General features: G+C 37.8%; 1 protein-coding gene across 6 annotated transcripts in view; it reads left to right on the plus strand.

Moving 5' to 3' along the window:
• The window catches only part of Eya4 (EYA transcriptional coactivator and phosphatase 4), a 225,176-nt gene that overhangs the window by 89,826 nt on the left and 113,312 nt on the right, over nt 1-22,038 (plus strand). For all 6 annotated transcript variants that reach the window (XM_048354106.1, XM_048354107.1, XM_048354108.1 and 3 more), the window contains exon 3: nt 21,702-21,751. In XM_048354106.1, the coding sequence (XP_048210063.1) occupies nt 21,702-21,751 (50 nt within the window). The remainder of the gene's footprint in view (nt 1-21,701; nt 21,752-22,038) is intronic.

Consider the following 22,038-nt stretch of genomic DNA (forward strand, 5'->3'; position numbering starts at 1 on the left):
CTTCCTTTCTTCCTTTCTTTTTTTTTTTTTTTTGCCAGTCCTGGGGATTGAACTCTGTGCCTGAGCACTGTCCCTGGCTTCTTTTTGCTCAAGGCTAGCACTCTGCCACTTGAACTACAGCACCACTTCTGGCCATTTTCTATATATGTGGTGCTGAGGAATTGAACCCAGGGCTTCATGTATAGGAGGCAAGCACTCTTGCCACTAGGCTGTATTCCCAGCCCCTGGCTTCTTTTTGCTCAAGGCTAGCACTCTACAACTTGAGCCACAGCACCACTTATGGCCTTTTCTGTTTATGTGATGCTTAGGAATTGGACCCATAGTTTCATGCATGCAAGGCAAACACTCTACCACTAAGCCAGATTCCCAGCCCCTGCTCAGCTTATTAAACCCATCTAATTGGCTCTAAGGAAAGCTTCTTGATTTCAGAAACATCTATATAATGTTGAGTGACTTAAAATCACTTGAGAGTGACCATTTCAAAAACATATTCTGCTGAGCTTAAAAAATCAAATCTATACCACAATTCTTAAGAAGTACTAATTCCTTAAGGAGACTTGGTTGCAAGCGTTGAATCCTCCAGAAGACATTGTTTTATAGTGATCCTACTTATACTAGAAGAAAAACTCTCACTTGTCCAAATGGACTCTCTATCACTCCAGCATAATCAACACATTTTATGAACTTGCATTGTCAGTTGTCCACTGCTGAGATGATGCAGTAGCATCTTGACCTAGGCTAACCTTTTACTGCAAGTGTAATATGCTGATTTAGTTTACTCAATTGCAATAGCAGTAGCAACAGCAACAACAGCAGTAATACTAGTGGGCAGACAGCGCCGTCTTCAGTCTCTGAAGGCACTGGCATTTCTGTCCTGCTGCTCACAGTTGAATAGGTTCCTCCTTTGAAAATGAGACTCACTTTAAGAATTACTTGTGCCTCAAATTATTGAGAATGAGGTATTTACTCCTTGTGTGTAAGGCACTGTATCACTTAGTGCCAAGCTGTAATGATTAGGGAAAATGAAAGTAAAAGAAATCATCTCAGAATTATATAAACACATTGGAGTCACTAAATCCCTTACTGCCTGTAAAAGCTAGGTTGAAATTTGTGAAGAACTACTTGTGAAATGAATTTAGTCTTTGTGTTCTGGAAGATACATTGTTAAAGGGATAAATGGTAGATATGGCATTTTCTTATAAACTATTAGAAAAAAAAAAGGAACATTAACACCAGATAATAGAGACTTACTGGACATCCTTGATTCATTTTATTTTATTCAAGCATATGCATGCTTTCTCTTTTGTACATGTGAAATGGTCTTATTTTATACAACTGTGATATAAAAGGGTAACATTTTTGTGACCATTTCTTATTGTGTCAGCCTTCTCCCATCTCCAAGGAAAATGCATTGACAAGGAATTAAACAAGAATTCTCCTCTTGTTTTGTTGCCACACAGGGGCTGAAGTAGGAGAGAGGGTTTGTATTTACTGGGGAGAAGTAATAATGAAAGTGAAATCTGACATGCTTTGTCCCTCTTCCAGAAAACTGAAGCCAAACAAAAATGTAAAATAAGGTTGTATGTGTGCGGGGGATGGGGGTGGTAACTTCTCTGCAGAAAGAATTGCTTTACAAGAAATTTAAAGTCACTGAACATAGGCACTTCCTTTCTGAAAAGTTGCAACAATATGTTGTGAATGCATAGGTGACAGGGGGTTGACAGAGCGAGGAATCAGTCAAGAGATGGAGCTTCATTAAATGCAATACGTCGGAGTTCACTGAAAGACAGGAGCGAGGACGTAGGTGACCTCCCACAGCAAGTCATCTTGCTATAAACAGAAGGTGTGGATGGCCATTGGCTGGAGCCAAGAGAATATACTCTCCAGGTCTCCTCCTGGTTAACCTCCATTATTGCACTGCTTCGGGAGCCCCAAAGTTCACACCCCAGCAAGGTGTTTTTTCAGGCTACCTGAGTGTTGACTAGAGACTATAAACCTCGCAGAGTATTCTTCAGCCCTCCAGCCAGGTTTCCCACTACTGTCACTGCAGACCGGAATTTATTGGCTGTTGAACTTCACACACGCACACATGCACAAAACTCACTTCCAAATACACTTAGAATTCATTTCAGGTGTTTGGAATTTGAGGTAAGCTTTAGATCGAAGCGCTATTGTTATTGTTTTGCACACGTTCACATCCTGTTTAAGTTGAGGCAGCTCTATCTTAGAAGCAAATGCTTTTCCAGTTAAAATGAGTCGTGTGGAATCTTAGTGGTTTAAGCATAACAATGCTAGAAGAAATATATTCATAGAAGTTTGGAAAGGAAGTCAATTAGAGAAAAATCTTTAACTCTGTGCTAATAGTTTTTAAAATCCATTGTGACTTTGTTTATTATTACTAGAAATCTACCTGCTCTAATTGCATTACGTTAATACAGCTAATGAGATAATTGGCAATTAATAGATTATAGGTCATACCAAAACTTTAGCTACATAATTTTGTTTTAAAAGCTATTGCTAGTTATTTAAATTAAGGGCTTCTTGTTTTCCTGCTAGGGAATTTATTTTGGAATCTTTTGCACAGTTCTGAGTGTTTTCTTTCACTCTATCTCAATTGTAGTTATTTCAATAATAAGTATTTCATACATTTAAGAAAAATTTTCCCTCTATTTGTAGGAACTTGCTACGTTTTTTTTCCTCCTGGAAGCATATAGTAAGAACACATATAATTTTATCTTCTGAAAAAAGTCTTTGGATTTTAATTACTTTTGCCTTCATTTGAATATGAACTGGTATGTGCCCTTTGATTTAAAATCTTCTTGTGGAAGCCTTTGAAATGTTTTGGCTTAAATATTATAAATATATAAGCTTTTGAGGTCTTTTGAGTCTTTAAGAAGAGCTAAAAAACCTGCTATTTTGATTCATAGAAGGGACTGAGAGGTAGTTGAATTGCTACATTGTTAAGAATTCAGACTTGTTTCATTCAAGACATCTGAGCAGAGGTTTACTGTGTTTGGTTTTGTGTGTGTGTGTGTGTGTGTGTGTGTGTGTGTGTGTGTGTGTAAGAGTATATATGTGTTAGAGGGAAAAGGAAAAAATAGTTCAGGGGAGAAAATATCCCGCAATTCTAAGTATCTGTGAAAACAGATTTACTGCCAGAATTAGAGTGTTAAAGGAACTTGAAGAAGAAGAGAATAAATTATCTTAGCCTATAAGTTTTCCCATTAGGTTTTCAGGGTCTACCCAGCATCAGTCAGCCCTATCCAGTTTCCTGCCTCTTTCCTCTGCTGCAATTACTATTGCTGAAATACTGTGCAATTGGACAATGATGTTGCAGTACTTAATTTTTGGCTTTTTTCCTTATCTTTTAACCCAAAGTTTACTGAAGTACTAAATTATTACTTTTTAAAAGCAACTAAATAGGCAAATATAAACTTCTCTGGTGGACAGAAAGGAAGAAACTGGTCTTTATCTCTGTGTTGTTTCTCTTCCTACTCAAAGTTTTAGAGAAATGGCTGAGGTTAGAGTTTTCAAAGTTGTACGATCTGACTGTTTTTGAGCTCAGAGCTACTTACAGAAAGGAAAGTGTTTGTATGTCCACGGCCAGCCACATAGTTTACTGTAGGGAAATGGTGCAAGCCAATTTTAAAGGTAATACAGGTGTTGAAGAAATACGAAAGCCAGATGACTTCATAAGTATGCATTGAGGAAACCAAAAGAAACCGTGCTTAGACCCAGCTCCCAGAAAGTCATTTTAATTGAGGTCAAAGAGGAAAAAATCCTGTCCATCTCAATTATTTATTAGGTTCACCTAAAATGAGCCCTTCCCTATAGATAGACCTGATCTAAAATTCCTTTACTGTTTAACTCTTGAGTTTTCCTAGTGTATGGATTGATTGCTCATTTAGAATATGCAGTGTACTTATGTCTTTAGGATCAACAAATATTTAGGACCAGGAAAAGTCTGAAGATAACTTACTAAATGTCACTTCCATCAAAGCAATCAAATTCTGCATTCAAAAATCTGTGTAATCTATGACTTCGTTTTTTTGCTTGCTTTAGTTACTGAGGCTATTTCCTTTGGCCACATAGCTGTACATATGAAATATGTGTCACATGGAACTGTTTTCTCTTAAGCCCCTAGTTTAAGGTAGTTCAGATTGTTACTTTAACTTGGTAGAATATCTCATCAAATAGAAATATATTCATTGTAAGGAGGGAATTATGGTGTAAATTATGTTACAATCTGTGTTTTATTTACTCTGCCAATGAAGAATTTCAGTTTAGTATTAAGACATAAGAGGGAAAGGTGATTTGTAACTTTTTGTAACAATGGCAATACAAGATGGCACTAATGTAAAACTCCCACAGATTTCAAAAATTAAAATTGTTGTTGCAATATTATGGAAGAAAGATTGAGCCACAACATACTATCAGTATACCTTTTCTTATTGTATGGCTTAATTGTTAAAATAGGGAATTTAATTTCAGCACTTATCTTTTAGCACTTCTATTTTAATATATGATTAAGAAAATAAATCAAATTATTTGCTGTTTACTAATATGCTGAACCAAAAAATACTTCCATTTTATAGAAATTAACCTATATATTAGTACATTGAATTGTGCTATGCTATTTAAAATTGGTTTTAAATTTTTGTTTGCATTATATCATCTTTTTTAAAATTCTCCATTTCCTTGAGAGTTATGATTCTATTTTAACTTCTAGAGAGCTTTATATATACTTTCCATTGTCCTTTAAAATTTTCACACACACACACACACACGAGAGACTTTAAGAGAAACATTTTTATGAGATTTCAACTACTTTATAATGATAAACTAGACTAATTTCTGGGATCAATTATTCCAACAGAAAAGTTTAAGTTTTAGTTATATTCACCAAGTAAATGATATTAGGTGACCTATAGCATTTTACAGAATGATTGTTATTTCATTTATGCTTTAAAATGTGTGCTATCGAATCAGTGCTTGTTGCCAAATTCTTTTGAAGATCCATGACAAAGATGAGCTGAATTTGTTAGGCCATGTAATACTGTGTTGTCTGGGGTCTTGGGTTTGGCATATCATGATTAATGAGGGATGTTTCTTAACCTTGTGGCCATAACATTCCAACATCTTAAAAAAAGAGTAGAGAAGATGTTGCTAAACATTAATGAGTTTTCTCCTACCTTTGGTGAGGAGTCTTAACATCATTTTAAAGCATTATTCTTTTTTTTTTTTTTTTTTTTTTGGCCAGTCCTGGGCCTTGGACTCACGGCCCGAGCACCGTCCCTGGCTTCTTCCAGCTCAAGGCTAGCACTCTGCCACTTGAGCCACAGCGCCGCTTCTGGCCATTTTTTGTATATGTGGTGCTGGGGAATCGAACCTAGGGCCTCGTGTATCCGAGGCAGGCACTCTTGCCACTAGGCTATATCCCCAGCCCTAAAGCATTATTCTTAAAAATTCATAAATGTTCACCTGAATGAAGAAAATTCTACAGCTCAAGATTCTGATGTGTAGAACTAGTGAAGGTATTCTTCCTCATTTCAATGTAAAGATAGACTGTAGAGTCATCAATTTTAATATAATTGCAGTAGATTTATGCAAATCATCAGTGTGCTCATGAGGTAACAACTCAATTGAGAAGAGAATATTTCATTGTGGTTTTTTTTTTGTTATTGTAATACATTGTAAAGAAGTTACCTTCCTTCCAACACACAAGACTATGAAAAGAAAGGCAAAGAGAAAAATAGAAAGAAAAAGCATGTGCATAAAATGAATGAGGAAAAACAAAACACATGGGCAGATATGTCTTCAGATGTTTACCATACATGTTTTCAAGAAAAAAAAAACCTCTAAAAACAACTACCTGTAGCATGCATGATTCCAATATGTTTGCTTATTGTTAAGGCTGAAAATTGTGCTTTATTTCTACACTTAGAGAGTTGACTTTCATAAGAACTGTAATATGATATGCTATAGCATCTTATGTTCCTTTTGTGACATTTTAAGTAGTATATTACCTTTGACCTATTGAGTGCTCTAAAAACATGCCCTTTGAAGGAGTTTGAAATATTCCTAAATAATTGATACAGCATATATGGCATTTATGCCAGGTGACAAGGAACTATGACATAGCTAAGGAGAAAAAAAAAACATTTTAGAATTTTAAAGATTAAAATGGTTTGGCATTTGGTTTTATGTCTATGTATAAATAATTATACTTATTTTCCTATATCTTTACTTCCAAGTTTCTTCTTAAATATATTCAACCTTGCAATGAACTCTCAAAGTGAAAGCAATGTGGCAGTTGTAATTGATGAAGAGTTATAGGCAATAGGATTTTTCCACTTAAAATATAATTTCTCCCCAGTGTGTGATTTTTGCCCAACCTTCCTCCTCCATGCCAAGACCCTCAAAAGGCCATGCACCAAAGGGCCAGAAATCAAATAAGATCTTGCTCATGACAACACAGTCCTGCAGGGGTAAAATAATTTCTGCTTTACGTTACTAGGGTTGGCTGTTTACTTATTAACCTTCTAGCACTACTGTTCTTACTCTGTGTGTTTATTTTGCCTACCATTGCCCTTTGGAAATTGGTGATTCTTTGGAATTGGTGTAGACTGCCAGTTGTGTACTTGAGAACTCTTTTATTGTAAATAAATAAGTGGTGACTTAGAAACCTGAACTCCTCAGTAACAGGGAGGATCTGGGGCAAGAAATGGATACAGAACCAAGAAAAGGGAGGAAGTTTAGAAGGCTGGGATCTAAGGATCATGGTTTGAAGCCAACCAGGGAAAGAAAGTCCTTGTGACTCTTATCTTTAATTAATAAGCAAAAGGCAACAAGTAGGGGTATGGCTCACATGATAGGACACCTGCTTTGAGTAGAAAAAGGCCATGGGAAAGTGCAAGGCCCCAAGTTTATGCCCCAGTACCAACACAATAAAAACAAAGGAGGAAAATGATTTTCTCACCCCAGGAGGAGGATTTTGGAAATGTATGCATTTATAGCTGTTAAGATTTTTTACCTTGGGAAAAAAAAAAACTACTTTATAAGAATGCTCTTCTACCGCTTAGAAAAATCTCTGAAAAGCATCCCAAATATGTATAGATTTGTTAAACTCTTGATGGTAACTTTTTTGCTCTAATTTATTGTTGTTGTATGCTAGTCCTGAGGCTTAAACTCTGGACCTGGACACTGTCCCTGAGCTTTTGTACTCAAGGCTAGTACTCTACTCCTTGAGCCTCAGCTCCAATACTGGCTTTTGGGGGGGCTTAATTTGAGATATGAGTCTCCTGGACTTTCCTGCCCCAGCTGGATTTGAATCTAGATCCTCAGATCTCAACCTCCTGAGTAGCTGGGATTACAGGTGTTAGCCACTGGTGCCCTGTTCTCATTTGTTGTTGTTGCTGTTGTTGAGTTTTTTGTTTTGTTTTGTTTTGTTTTTTGGCCAGTCTTGGGCCTTGGACTCAGGGCCTGAGCACCATCCCTGGCTTCTTCCCACTCAAAGCTAGCACTCTGCCACCTGAGCCACAGCGCCCCTTCTGGCCGTTTTCCATATATGTGGTGCTGGGGAATCGAACCTAGAGCTTCATGTGTAGGAGGCAAGCACTCTTGCCACTAGGCCATATTCCCAGCCCGAGTTTTTTGTTGTTGGTTTTTGTTTTTGTTTTTTTTGGCCAATCCTGGGCCTTGAACTCAGGGCCTGAGCACTGTCCCTGGCTTCTTCCTGGTCAAGGCTAGCACTCTGCCACCTGAGCCACAGCGTCCCTTCTGGCTGTTTTCCATATATGTGGTGCTGGGGAATCGAACCGGGAGCTTCATGTGTAGGAGGCAAGCACTCTTGCACTAGGCCGTATTCCCAGCCTTGTTGTTGAGTTTTTGAAAGTCAAAAAATGAATAACATTTATTTTAGAATTTCAAATAGGAATTGTGATGAAATGTCAAAACATTTAAATTTCCGATGGTGTAAACTGCAAATCTCTGAGCTGTGCCTGTGTGAGCCAGCAGTAGAGAAATTTTGTGATCATCTTCTCAAGATAAATTATACTTACTTTAAAAAGTAAAATGATCACAAGTTACTACTTTAAAATATGCATCGCTTATTAAGTTCTAGGATGGTATTGACTTGTAATTGTTTTGTTTGGAAAAAAAAAAACCAAAACATTTTCTTTCACTGCTGTTAAGTAATCAAATACTAGAATGATTTCTAGAAAATGCTCACATTGTAAAATTACCCTAGCTATTCTGATTTCTTAGCTACTCATACATCCTGAAATAGGACAGGAAAGGAAATAGTTTAACTTATTTTTTTTTTTTTTTTTTTTTAAATTTTATTTTTATTTTTTTTTTATTATCAATTGAACATAAATTTTTTTTTTTTACAAGGTGCTGTGCAAAGAGGGTGCAGTTACATAGTAGGGCATTGTGTACATTTCTTGTGATATCTTACAACCTGTTTTCCCATCCCTTGTCTAGGTCAGGTAGACCCATATGCAGTATACAATGTATCAAGCACATATACAGTGTTCACAGACTTGGTCTCTACTGTCTCTCCATCTCCCTTTGTTAACAGTCATATATCAGGGAGATCATGCCCCTTTGTTTTCTGTGTTCTAGGCTTGTCTCACTCAACATTATTTGTTCGAGTTCTGACCATTTCCCTGCAAATAACAATATTTCACCATTCCTAATCGCTATGTAGTATTCCATTGTGTATAAGTACCATATTTTTTGGATCCATTCATCTGTGGAGGGGCATCTGGGTTGTTTCCAAATTTTGGCTATTGTGAATTGTGCTGCGATAAACATGGAAGTACAAATGTCCTTTTGATATCTTGGGTTTTGCTGTTTAGGATAGATGCCTAGGAGTGGTATGGCTGGGTCATAGGGTAGGTCTATATTGAGCTTTTTGAGAAACCTCCATACTGTTCTCCAAAGTGGCTGTACTAATTTGCACTCCCACCAACAATGGAGAAGGGTTCCTCTTTCCCCACAGCCCCTCCAGCATTTGTTGTTTCCTGAGTTCAGAGTATAGGCCATTCTAACTGGGGTGAGGTGGTATCTCAGGGTTGTTTTTATTTGCATTTCCTTTACTAGCAGGGATGTTGAGCATTTCCTCATGTGTTTCTTTGCCATTTTTATATCTTCTCTTGTGAAGTCTCTCTTTAGCTCTTTTGCCCATTTCCTAATAGGTTTATTGGGCTTGGAGGGGCTTAGTTTTTTGAGTTCTCTGTAGATGACAGGTATCAGGCCTTTGTCTGTTGCTGTGCTGGTAAATATCCTTTCCCATATCGTTGGCTGTCTTTCTATTTTGGTGGCTATGACCTTAGCTGTGCAGAAACTTTTTAATTTGTAGTAGTCCCATTTGTTGAGTCTTTCCCCTATTTGTTGTGCGCCTGGGACTCTATTCAGGAAGTTCCTTCCTGTGCCTATAAGTTCTAGTGTCTTTCCTACTCTGTCCTTCAGTAGTTTCAAGGATTCAGGTCTGATGTTGAGGTCCTTGATCCATTTTGAGTTGATCTTGGTGCATGGTGATAGGCTTGGGTCTACTTTGAGTTTTCTGCATATGGCTGCCCAGTTCTCCCAGCACCAGTAGTTGAAGAGGCTATGTTTATTCCATTGTATGTCTTTAGCTCCTTTGTCGAATATCAGTTGGCTGTAAGAGTGCGGTTTTATTTCTGGGTCTTCAATTCTAATCCACTGGTCTTCCGATCTGTTTTTATACCAATACCATGCTGTTTTTGTTATGATGGCCTTGTAGTAGAGCTTGAAGTCTGGTATGGTGATACCTCCTGCACTATGTTTTTTGCCTAGAATTGCTTTGGCTATTCTAGGTTTTTTGCTGTTCCATATGAACTTATGGATTGGTTTCTCTATTTCAGTGAAGAATGTGGCTGGGATTTTGATAGGTATTGCATTGAATTTGTATAACAATTTGGGCAGTATGGCCATTTTCACTATATTGATTCTGCCTACCCATGAGCATGGGAGGTCTTTCCATCTCCTTGTGTCTTCTTTGATTTCCCTTATTAGATTTTTGTAGTTTTCATTGAATAGGTCCGTCACGTCCTTGGTTAAGTTGATCCCTAGGTACTTTATTCTTTTTTTGGCTACTGTAAATGGAATCGTTTCCATAATTTCCTTTTCTGTTTGTCTATTGCTGGTGTACAGAAAAGCTGCTGACTTTTGTGGATTGATTTTGTATCCTGCTACTTTGCCAAATTGGTTTATTAGATGTAGGAGTTTGGGTACTGAGTTTTTTGGGTCCTTGAGATATAAGATCATGTCGTCTGCGAATAGGGATAACTTGATTTCTTCCTTGCCGATGTGGATCCCTTTGATGTCCTCCTCTTGCCTTATTGCTATGGCTAGGGATTCCAGTACTATGTTGAACAGAAGTGGGGAGAGTGGGCATCCTTGTCTTGTTCCTGTGTTTAGGGGGAATGATTTAAGTTTCTCTCCATTTAATATGATATTAGCAGTTGGTCTGTTGTATATGGCCTTTATTGTTTTGAGGAATGTTCCATCTATTCCTGTTCTCTCCAAAGCTTTTAATAGGTATGGATGTTGTATTTTGTCAAAGGCTTTTTGGGCATCGACTGAGATAACAATGTGATTCTTGATTTTAGTTCTGTTTATGTGGTGAATTACATTGATTGATTTACGGATGTTGAACCATCCTTGTGACTGAGGGATGAAGCCTACTTGGTCATGATGTATGATATTCTTGATCACTTTCTGGATCCTGTTAGCTAATATTTTATTGAGGAGCTTTGCATCTGTGTTCATTAGTGATATTGGTCTGTAGTTCTCTTTTTTTGTTGGATCTTTGCCTGGTTTGGGGATGAGTATGATATTAGCTTCGTAGAATGAGTTCGGGATTTTTCCCTCCGTTTCTATTTCGCGGAAGAGTTTGAGGAGTATTGGAATTAGCTCCTCACTAAAGGTTTTGTAGAATTCATTGGTGAATCCATCTGGGCCTGGGCTTTTCTTAGTAGGGAGGTTCTTGATTACCTCCTGTATCTCACCGTAAGTTATTGGTTTATTTAGTTGATTTATTTCTTCTTGGTTCAGTTTGGGCAGTTTGTACTTCTCTAAGAATTGATCCATTTCTGTAAAATTATTGTTTTTTGTTGAGTAGAGGTTTTGGAAATAGCTCCTTATGATTGTTTGAATATCGTGTGTATTTGTTGTAATTTTTCCTGTGGAGTCCCTGATTTTACGTATATGAGTCTCTTCTCTTCTTTTTTTTGTGAGTCTTGCAAGGGGTCTGTCAATTTTGTTTATTTTCTCAAAGAACCAGCTTTTAGTCTTATTTATTTGTTGAATGGTCTTTCTATTTTCAATCAGATTTATCTCTTCTTTAATCTTTGTAATCTCTCCCCTCCTAGTCGTTTTAGATTCTGTCATTTCTTGTTTCTCCAGTTGTTTTAGTTTCATCGTGAGGGTATTCACCTGCTCTGCTTCCATTCTTTTAATGTGGGTACTGAGTGCAATGATCTTGCCCCTCAGTACTGCCTTAGCTGTGTCCCATAGGTTTCTTTGTGATGTGTTTTCTTTGTCATTGTGGTTTATGAATTCGTTGATTTCATCTTTAATTTGATCTGTGGCCCAAGTGTTGGATAGCAGCGTGGGGTTTAGCCTCCAAGAGTGTGTATAGGCTCTGTGGTATCTTTTGTTGTTGAGGGTTACCTTTAATCCACTGTGATCAGATATAATACATGGGATGATGTCAATTCTTTTGTATTTGCTGAGGTTCTTTGTGTGGGCTATGACGTGGTCTATTTTGGAATATGATCCATGGGCTGCTGAAAAGAAGGTGTATTGGGTCTCTGTAGGGTGGAAGGTTCTATATAGGTCTGTTAGATCCATTTGGGCAATGGTGTTATTTAGGTCCTCAGCTCCCTTACTAATCCTCTGGGTGTTGGATCTGTCTCTTGGAGAGAGAGGAGTATTAAAGTCACCCACTATGATTGTGTTTGCATCTATCTTGCTCTGTAATTCTGTGAGAATTTGCTTGACATATGTCGGGCCTCTTTTGTTCGGTGAGTATACATTTATCACCGTGATGTCTTGATTCTGGATTTTTCCTTGTATCAATATGTAGTGTCCTTCTTTGTCTTTTTGAGTGGACTTTAAAGAGAAATCCAGCTTGTCTGAGATCAGGATGGCTACACCTGCCGTTTTGGTGGGTGCATTTGCTTGGTAGATCTTGCTCCATCCTTTCATTCGAAGCCTGTTTTTGTCCCTTGCTGTAAGGTGGGTCTCTTGTAGACAACAGATGTCAACTTTTTGCTTGCGGATCCATTCTGCCAGTCTGCTCCTCTTGATCGGGGAGTTTAAGCCATTTATATTTAAAGAGATCAAGGATAAGGGTGTTTTTTCTCCTTCCATTTTCTTGTTGGGCTGTTTTTTCCTGTTGTTTTTTTTTTTTTCTTCTTGTCTTTAGTGAGCTTGTGTTTCTGCTGGACTTTGGCTATTGAAGTTTCTTTCTGAATCTGTCTGTGTGTCTTTTACGATCTCTGTTGGGTGGGCTTCCCCTCTTAATATTCGCTGTAGGGCTGGTTTTTTATTCACATACTCCTTTAGCTCCTCTTTGGTGTGGAAAGATCTGGTTCTCCCTTCGAATGTGAACTCCAGTTTCGCTGGATATTTGATCCGAGGTTGTAAATTGTTATTCTGAAGTACTTGGATGGTGTTCTTCCACTCACTTCGAGCTTGGTAAGTTTGTGTGGATAAGTCGGATGTTATTCGAATCCTCTTCCCATTGAAAAAAGTTTCCTTCTTCGCTTTGGCTGAATTCAGAATTTGCTCTTTAATCTTGAGGTCTGTAGTCTTGAATATTATGTGCCTTGGGGTGGTTTTCCTGGGGTCTGGCCTGCCAGGTGTCCTATAGGCTTCGGTTACCTGGATGGGGTCCCCTGTGAGATTGGGGAAGTTTTCTGCAATAACTTTATTGAGAACATGATTAAGCCCTCTGCTCTGATATTCGGCTCCTTCTTCTATTCCAATTATACGCAGATTATATCTCTTGTCTTTGTCCATTAGTTCCTGGAGTAATCTTCCCTGAAGCTTCACCTTTTCTTGGAGTGTGGTCATTTTCTGGTTGTTGTCAGCTGCTTCATCGTCCAGGCGAGAGATTCTGGATTCCATATGGTCCACTCTTTGTGTTATGGTTTCAATTGCGGAGTTTATGGATGTCAGAGAGCTATTCATGGTTGTCATATCAGCTCTGATCGTGGAAATTTCTTCCTTTAAAGAGTTGTATTTTAAATCTATTTTTTCATGCATTTCAATTCTCAGGGTGTGGAGATTTTCTTTAAAGGCGGCTTGCATTGTATCCATTTTTGCTTCCATTTCTTTAAACGAGGCTTGCATTGTATCCAGTTTTGCTTCCATTTCTTTCTTGGCTTCCTGGGTGTCCTTCCAGATTTCCGCTCTAAACTCCTGGAATTGTTTTCTGATTTCATTTCTGACGGTTTCGATCATTCCTGTTAACATGTCCTCATTTGCTTTTTTATTCTCCATCTCCTCTCCAGTCGTGCTGCTTTTTGGAGCTGGCGAGTTGGCTTGTCCTTTGATGAACTGAGTTATGTTTCTTTGTGATTTGCGCATCTGGAAGTCTGTGTAGTTCTTCCCTCCCTTCTGTGTAGGCGTGTCTGCGTCAGCAGGTGCTGTCGCTGTGGCCCCGCCCACCAGTGCAGGGCACGCCTATCAGAGCGGGCGCTTTCGCCAGGGCCCCGCCCTCCTGTGCACTGTGAGTCCCCTACAACAGGCACTTAAGTGGGGTCTGCCTCCCAGAGCGAGCCCTGGGTTGTTGGGTTGTGCTTGCGCCCTCCCGCGAGTCCGTTGGGGGGGGGAAGCAGTATGTGTGGGGCCCAGTGGGATCGACTGTCCGGGTGTGGCTTGGCACCCTCAGACCTCGCCTCCGCTTCGAGGAGGGGGAACGAGATCAGGCTCAGGTGACCCTGCTGGGCTGGTATTGCCCACCAGCGCCTGTGATTTTAGTTGTAAGAGTCCGCAAGGTCTAGGCGCCTCGGGTGGGGCTTGCCCTGCCGGCCGTCCCTGGCCCCTGTTGGGAAGGGGACGGGGCCGGTTCTGCCAGTTCAGGAACCTTTGGGGGCTTGGGGCTGTTCCGCCCTTCCCCTGCTAGACTGGCTTCCCAGTGCCTGCTGGGAGCTTCCCGCCTGATTTGGGGAATCTTTGTTCCCACGGGAGTGGGGAGGGGGAGGGAGGGAGATATATCGTCTTTGTCGGGCTTGGGTCTCCCGTTGGGGGAAGGGATTATGGGGGACTCACTTTTGCTGCTTTGTGTGCGTGTCCCGCACCGCCGTTGGCCCTTCAGGGGTTGGCGAAGTGTCGTGGTGGCTCCCCCGTTCCCTCTTTCTGCCGCGCTGGGTTCCCTTGTCCGAATCCGGTGTGGACCCGAACTTCTCGTCGCTGCTGGGTGTGTCTTGGTCCGCACCCTGCTTTGTGTCCGTGGGGTCTCCCGCTATATGGATTCTGCGCTCCTGGCAACCTGTCTGCCGATCGCCGGGTTTCCCTTTCCCAGCCTGACCCTGTTTGGGCCAGGGCCGGCTGGTGGGGGGAGGGTGCCCCGATTAATCTCCGGCTCCGTGTAGGTTTTCGGTTCTTCTTTTTTGCTCCTTTTTGTTTTCCTGCGTTTCTCCACTGCTTCTGGATGCTGGTTTTGCTGGGTTCTTGGTGGAGTGTTGGGTGTTGGAGTTCCCAGCTCGCTATTCAGTTGGTGCGAGTCGGGGTGCCTCCCTATTGTCTCGGCGCCATCTTTCTCCTCTTTTAACTTATTTTTAAACCCTTCCATTTATAGAGCTCCAATATCTGTTCATCTCTGTGTGTATATTTCTCTGTGAAGGAGAGAAAAGGAAGACTCATATAAAAATCCAAAATACAGTTCTGTGTACAACCTTCAGGTTTACTTCATGCATAATGTTTCTCACTAGATATCAGTATAATCTGTGAAGCCTATCACACTCAGAATATCAATTGTTTCTGAACTTTAGGAAAAAAGTGAAATTTTTCTTTAAAATTTTATCTTCCTTTGTTTTTTTAAATTCACATTGGGTCATGCAATTAGCATGCACTAAGTGAGAGCATTATTAAAATCTCTGGCATAAAGCTGGAATAACTGAAAGAAAATATAGCTTTTCATTTCAAATTAAAATGGCAATGTTATATGTTTAGAAAATTTGAACAGTGTCAAGAGCTCCTATTTTCACTTCAGTTTTTCAGGAATTAAAGGCAACTAATGTTAGAGCACATCTGCCTTATCAGGCAATCATCCAATAATTTTATGAACTCTAATTATTGAAAACATACTTTAGAAAGTGTACAGTTACACAAAAAATTGTTACAGTGCCATTATAAATACCTTTTATTTCATCAGATTTACATATAGAGTATTTGCATTTGAAATTCAAGCAGAGCTCACAAGTCTCAGTTGCTGTTGACAGTTTCTGTGCTACCTCCATTTACAACGGTTTTGGTTTAAAATGCAAAAATGTTTGCCTTTGGGGGAACAAATTCTATTTTTATATTTGTTTACTTATCCATATTTTACTTAAGCAATAATGCATTCAAATCTACCTTGCATTATAACTCAGTGAATAAATATTGTCTTACCACTCATAAAAGTATGCATAATAAATTATTCATTACATCAACAAACTTTCATTTCTGGAGTCTCTGAAATGAAATCTTGGGATTTGTGGTTATTGAGCTGATCTTTTGTTATCACTGTATAGGACTTTTAGCAATCTTTAAAGTTTGCTTCAAAGCAAAGAACTCCTTTGAAAATGTTTTTTTTCCACTACTTCATTCTTTACATTTTTATTACTATTAACATTTTGAGACTTGTAAGCAGTAAGAGTAAGTAGAAAATAATTATGATAATTGATTCCAGCTTTTTGGAAGATGTTGGATAGGTCAAAAGCAATTGGTTTTTGTTTATGTACTTTTACATGCATTAATCCTGTTTTTCTTCAGAAGACTGTAGGCTTCTCAAATAATTTAGTAGTAAGAAAATGTGATAAAGCATTATGACTGATTGTTACACTTCAGTGTGTTTGTGACATGTAAAACATTCTAGACATTTGGGTATTTTCTACATACATTTTCCAGGTATTAAAAAAATTCATTATTCACAAAACCAAATCCCATATTACTTAATCATTATGGTTTGTGTTACTTGTGGAAATACAGCTAAAAATATGAAGGTTGTATTGTGAAACTAAAAAATTATTTGTTTTTTTGCATTGCTGGAGACTGAAAGATTGAACCCTGATTGAACTTGTGCATGTTAATCAAGTGCTCTAGCACTGAGCTATACCCAAAGCCCTTGGGTTTTCAAATAGGATCTCATTTCATAGTTAATTTAGTCTGTCCTGGGCCTGGAGATTTTCTTGCCTCAGCCTCCAAAGCTGATGGGAACACAGGTATCAGCTACCATGCCCGGCCTGGAAAATTATTTTTTTTTAGTAATAGTTTAATACAATATTATTGAACAGGGCTTTTCTATTCATATTTTCTGCTTCATTTTCTTAACACTCTCTGCTGATGATTTACAGTTTACCAGTTTACACATGTTATATATATGTATGTTTCTTCTCTGAAATACATGATTTCAAATGCAGGCAGATATTTCATTGATCTAGACAGAAAAAAATTATGTGAATCATAAATGTATTCTAAATTTCCCAGTAGCCATATGGGAAAAGAAAAAGTAGAAATTATACTGTTTAATTCAGAATTTTCAAATTATGATTTCATGACTCTATATCAGAGAGATTAAGAGACTTTACTTACACTTTCTTATTTGAAGACTTGGAACTCCTGTGTGCCTTTTAGACTCAAGGTATATCTCAGTTCAGATCAGTCACATTTCAAAGGTTAACTACCCACACGTGCTTATCAGCTACCCTGTGGAACTACTTCAGTGTTGTTCCTCTCTCTCTCTCAACAGTGCCTTTCCCTCAGCATTCAGTAATGCTTTGGTGAAATGAGCATATGGGGATATTTTGGACAATAAGAAGCTGTTTTTTCACAAAAAGATGTTTGTTTCTGTTGGTGTATTGGTGATGGTGTTGGTAGTGGATATTAGAGATACCTGGATAATTTTCTTTTATTCAAAGCTCCTTATATTTTGTTTCCTTGGAGTTTAAATGTTGGTTAAAAATATTTACTTCAGTTGTTGAACTTAAAAAAATGATTAAAGATTTAGAAGTGACTACTCTGTTCCTTTTTGGAAAGTGTTCTGTGAAACTCTTCTTTCAACTCTTAGTTTTAAGACAGGAAAGATGTGAGTCAAAGGGGGGAAATATTCAAGTATGCAAAATGAGCAAGTCCTTGAAATCCATGGTGTAGCATAGTTCTGAAAGCCAGCCATGACGTACTAGGCACTTAAAATCTTCCTGAGTATAGATCTTATATGACCTGCTCAAACCACACACCCATAGAGTGGGAAGTGATTTTTTGAGGCGATGGATATATTCACAGCACAGATTGTGGTGATAGTGTCATAGGTATAGTCTCACCTTGGACTGGTCATATACATTCAGTATGTACACTTTCATACTTCAGTGATACCTCAGGAAGATGACTTTAAAAAAGGAAGGACACCAGATAAAAGCAACTGATGAACACAGCAAGGAACACAGGAGGGAAAGGCATTATATATATAACCTTTAGTTCTAATTTCATCTCTGCCAGCACTAGCTGCTGGACAGCATCAGACAAATTGTTCAGGTGTCTCTTTTAAAAGGAGTACTTTATCCATGAAGATTGTTTCCATGAAGTAATGGGCACTACAAATATACATAGTTTAGCATGGTGAGAAGAAAAGAAACTGACTTGATAAATGACAATATTATTACAATAGTGTAATAGACATTACAATTAAATGGTTAACTGTTTTCATAATCATTTTAAAAAGTGGTTTTAGTTTTAAAAGTTTTCTAGTTTTAAAAGGTTTTAGTTTTTATGTGCACAGTTTTAAGTTTCTAACATATACTGATTAAAGCACCCATAGATATGAATTTGAAATTTGACATACAGCTCACAAGATTTTTATTTTATTATTAAATCAATTAGTTTATGTCTCACTACTATATGGGAATAGAGACAAAAATAATATATATCTAGCATTGTGCCTGGCATATAGCAATCAATTAAAATATCAGCCTATTTTTCATCCCTTTCGCTAAATAATCAGTATTTTTTTATTTGTATGTTCACTGAATACTGGTATCATGCTTTGATTTACCTAATTTCTTCAAAGAAACTTGTAACTTAAAATTTACTATATTTTAGCTAATTAAGGTATTTGTCTTATCTCTTGTTTCTGTTTGTGCATAGCTCCTTGTGTGTCTTATGGAAACAAGGCTTTGGATTTTAATCATAAGCACAAAATCCTATTTCATTACTTGGCCTGCTTATTTACACTTTATTCAAAACAAACTCAAAAGTAAGTTGGCATTTTCCTGAAGAGAAATGGTCCAAAGACTCTGTAGGAATAGTTTCCTTTCCATAGCTTAAATTGTTCTGCCACTATTCACTGAAGTGCATTCAGCTCTCCAAAAGAAAATATATTTATATTGGACTTCCAACTTGTAATTCCATGATCAAACCACTATTTCAGAAATAAGATAGAGTTTGGGGGATGAGGTTATAGCTCAGTGGCAGAGCACTTGCCTAATAGTATCCTTGACACCTTCAGCATCAGGGGAAAAATGTAGAATTTTGAAGCAATTTGAATTGTCTTGAAATATCTTTATTTTGGTAGTTCTAAGTGTGTAAAATTTTCTTTCAAGGACAGACACAAAGGTCAGATCATGTTTCATATAAGTACTTTCATCACTTATGCCAGTCAGCCAAATTCTATCTTGAGAAGTGTTTGTGAAAATATCCCTTTGTTTCTTCCTGACTCCCATGTTAATTCAGCCCTTCCCCATTTCTGACAAGTTGAATGATTTGAGAAGCATCCACTCAGGGCTGGGGATGAAATGCTCTGTGTACCAGGTTAATGCCACTTCCATGTTCATGGAACTTACACTCTGTGAGCTTGAGGCTCTTGCCTGCCTGTCAGCCCTCTCTTGGTCCCATTTCCAGTATCTTCTAGGCCATCTCTACTCAAATGTCTCTAAAAACCTTTCAATGGGGGATGGGAATGTGACTTAGTGGTAGAGTGTGTGCCTATCATTCATGAGATCCTGGGTTTGATTCATCAGTACTATATAAACAAAAATAATAATAAAATTATATTTTAAACAAAACAAAAAACAAACCCTTTAATGATCTGCATTACCCACGGTGCATTTCCAAACTCTTTGCTGAGTATAAGTGCTTCATAATCAGGAAAACCACATAAAGTCCTTGAGATTTTTTATGTCCTTTAAAACAGTTCAGAAGACAATTAATTTTTTTTTTTTTTTTTTTTTTTTTTTTTTGCCAGTCCTGGGCCTTGGACTCAGGGCCTGAGCACTGTCCCTGGCTTCTTTTTTGCTCAAGGCTAGCACTCTTCCACTTGAGTCACAGCGCCACTTCTGGCCATTTTCTGTATATGTGGTGCTGGGGAATCGAACCCAGGGCTTCAAGTATACGAGGCAAGCGCTCTTGCCACTAGGCCATATCCCCAGGACACAATTAAATTTCTTTTACTCCCATTTTCACTTGTGAATATCCACAACATTTTTGATGGAGTTCCCATATAGTAGTCACAGTATCCTAAATATTATCCTTCCCTCGTTTGACTTTGAAAGAAATATAAGCTTTTTAATAACAACTATTTGGATGAATCTATATCTTAAACAGTATTTAAAGAATATCTTCTTCCTTCCTCACACTAAGCATATATTATAAGCTTGGGACTCTGTCAGTACTAGATTATATACATTTTAAAAAGGCAATAGATATGTTCTCTGTATTACAGTTAGTACTTTGAGAAATAAAGTAATAAATCAGAAATTTCTGGTACATTAATGGGAAGATGGTGTTTTAGAAAGCTATCAATATTAAATCTTTTTTTAAGTGCTTAAGTTACAGGAGACTTTTCTTATCCTGATTCTTAATTGACAGGGTGCTTCTTTCACTGTAGCTTTCTGGAGCTTCTTCAGTTGAATCCAAAGTCATCAAGGTCAAGCCAAAGTCAAGTCCTGAGGAAAGTGACATTCAATTTGGCACTTCTTGTCATTTCTGGTGATGAGTCATAGGAAAGAAGCCAAGGGTAGAATGATCTGATTCATGTTGTCCTTCTGTTTGGTTCTTATCTTTCTTGGACAATCCAAATTCTGTGTGCATCCATCCTAGTGACTTTTGTGTAGACATTATTCTCGAAAAAATGTTTCTCCTCCCCTTTATCTCACAGTGCTGAATCCTGTTTTAAGGATAAAGAAAGTTACTCAGCAGGGCAAAATGGCAGTCTTCTTTTTTCTATTTTGTAAATATATTTATGGGAAGCAAAACAGAATACAGAGTTAATAAAGCAAATAACTGATGTTCCAGATTACAGAAATGTTTCTAATTGGAAATGAAAAACAAACCACAGATTTTTTTTTAAGTGCATGGGATGGTGTGTGTGTGTGTGTGTGTGTGTGTGTGTGTGTGTGTGTGTGTGTGTGTTTCATGCATTTTGAGTTGGAAGAAGAAAGAATTACTTTGCAAGCAAGAAATATTATACTATACTGTCACTTTAAAACGCAAAACTTCTTTCAAGTGGTACCACTGGTATTTCAATTCACCCCACACAAAAGTGGCTGGGTTATGCATTCAGTAACACTTTTTCCACTTCCAAACTAGGTATAAGAAGCTTAAAATTCTGGGATCCTGTAGGCTACATACTATGTCATCACAATAAGGGCTTAAAACATATATGACAGTGGATCATCTTAAACCGAGAAATATTTTTAAATTTGAGTTCACTATGTATGTAATATATCTGTAAGGCCACAGTAATCGGACACAAGTATCTGCACTTAAATTGTGAAGGAGTATGGAGCTATGTCTTCCATTGTTTTAGGAAACATTCTACATACTTATATCTAGAAATGGATAGATGCGCTGGCAGCATAAGTGAGCCTCATTCTTTACTTTTTCTAGGTTAAAAATACCTTACAAAATGAAATAAAGTCTGTGAAGTAGACTTCAATTCTACTGTTATAAGTGAGAAATCTAAGAGCAGGCTGAAACTGCCTTGATAGTCTGAGGCTTCTATGAAACATATAGCTATGGGGCTTTCAAAATGAAAATTAATATATGAACATTTTAGCTAACACTGTGCTTTGCGTCAAAACCAAGTGTTTATGACTGTGTGTATGCTTTAGGAGACAGAAGTGGTATCCATTGGAAAAACACTTCCTAGTAGATTAAGAACAGTATGGCTTTAAGTAGGAGACTTAGTTCTTTGGTTTCTTTGTTCTGGTTAGGCTGGCTGATTCTGGCTGTTGTAGCACAACATGCTATATCTAATGGAAATCAGGGAAGCACATTTAGCAGCTGTTTTCATGGCATACTAATGAAATACGCTGTTTCCTACCTTGTGCTATTGCTTATAAAATGTGGGGAATATTTTATCGAGATTTTGGTGAACAGAACTGGGTCCTCTTTAAGTTTAACAGTATGTAGGAACCTGATTGAGAAAGTTGCATTTTCAAATAAAAGTAACCAAGACTCTTTTCTTACAGGTAAAGAAAACGTGCTCAGAATCCGATGTTTCAGAACCTCAGAATTCCAGGTATTGTAAAAGAAAGATCAAGACCTCACTAAAAAAAAAATTATAATTTTAAAGAACCAACAAGATACTATACTGTAAATCAGATACAGCTGATATTTGATTCAGCTTTTTCTTCTCTCTCTCTCTCTTTTAAAGAATCATTGTATATAGAAACTATGCAATAGACTGTCCAGGATACTATTAATACATGATTAATTTTAAAAGACTATGATTAAAGTCAGTTTTAAAGAATAATAGAGATAACAGAAATATCTCTGGAAATCCTTAAAAATATATTCCCTTATATA

Source organism: Perognathus longimembris, chromosome 9, assembly GCF_023159225.1.
Source record: "Perognathus longimembris pacificus isolate PPM17 chromosome 9, ASM2315922v1, whole genome shotgun sequence".
Classification (NCBI taxonomy): Eukaryota; Metazoa; Chordata; class Mammalia; order Rodentia; family Heteromyidae; genus Perognathus; species Perognathus longimembris.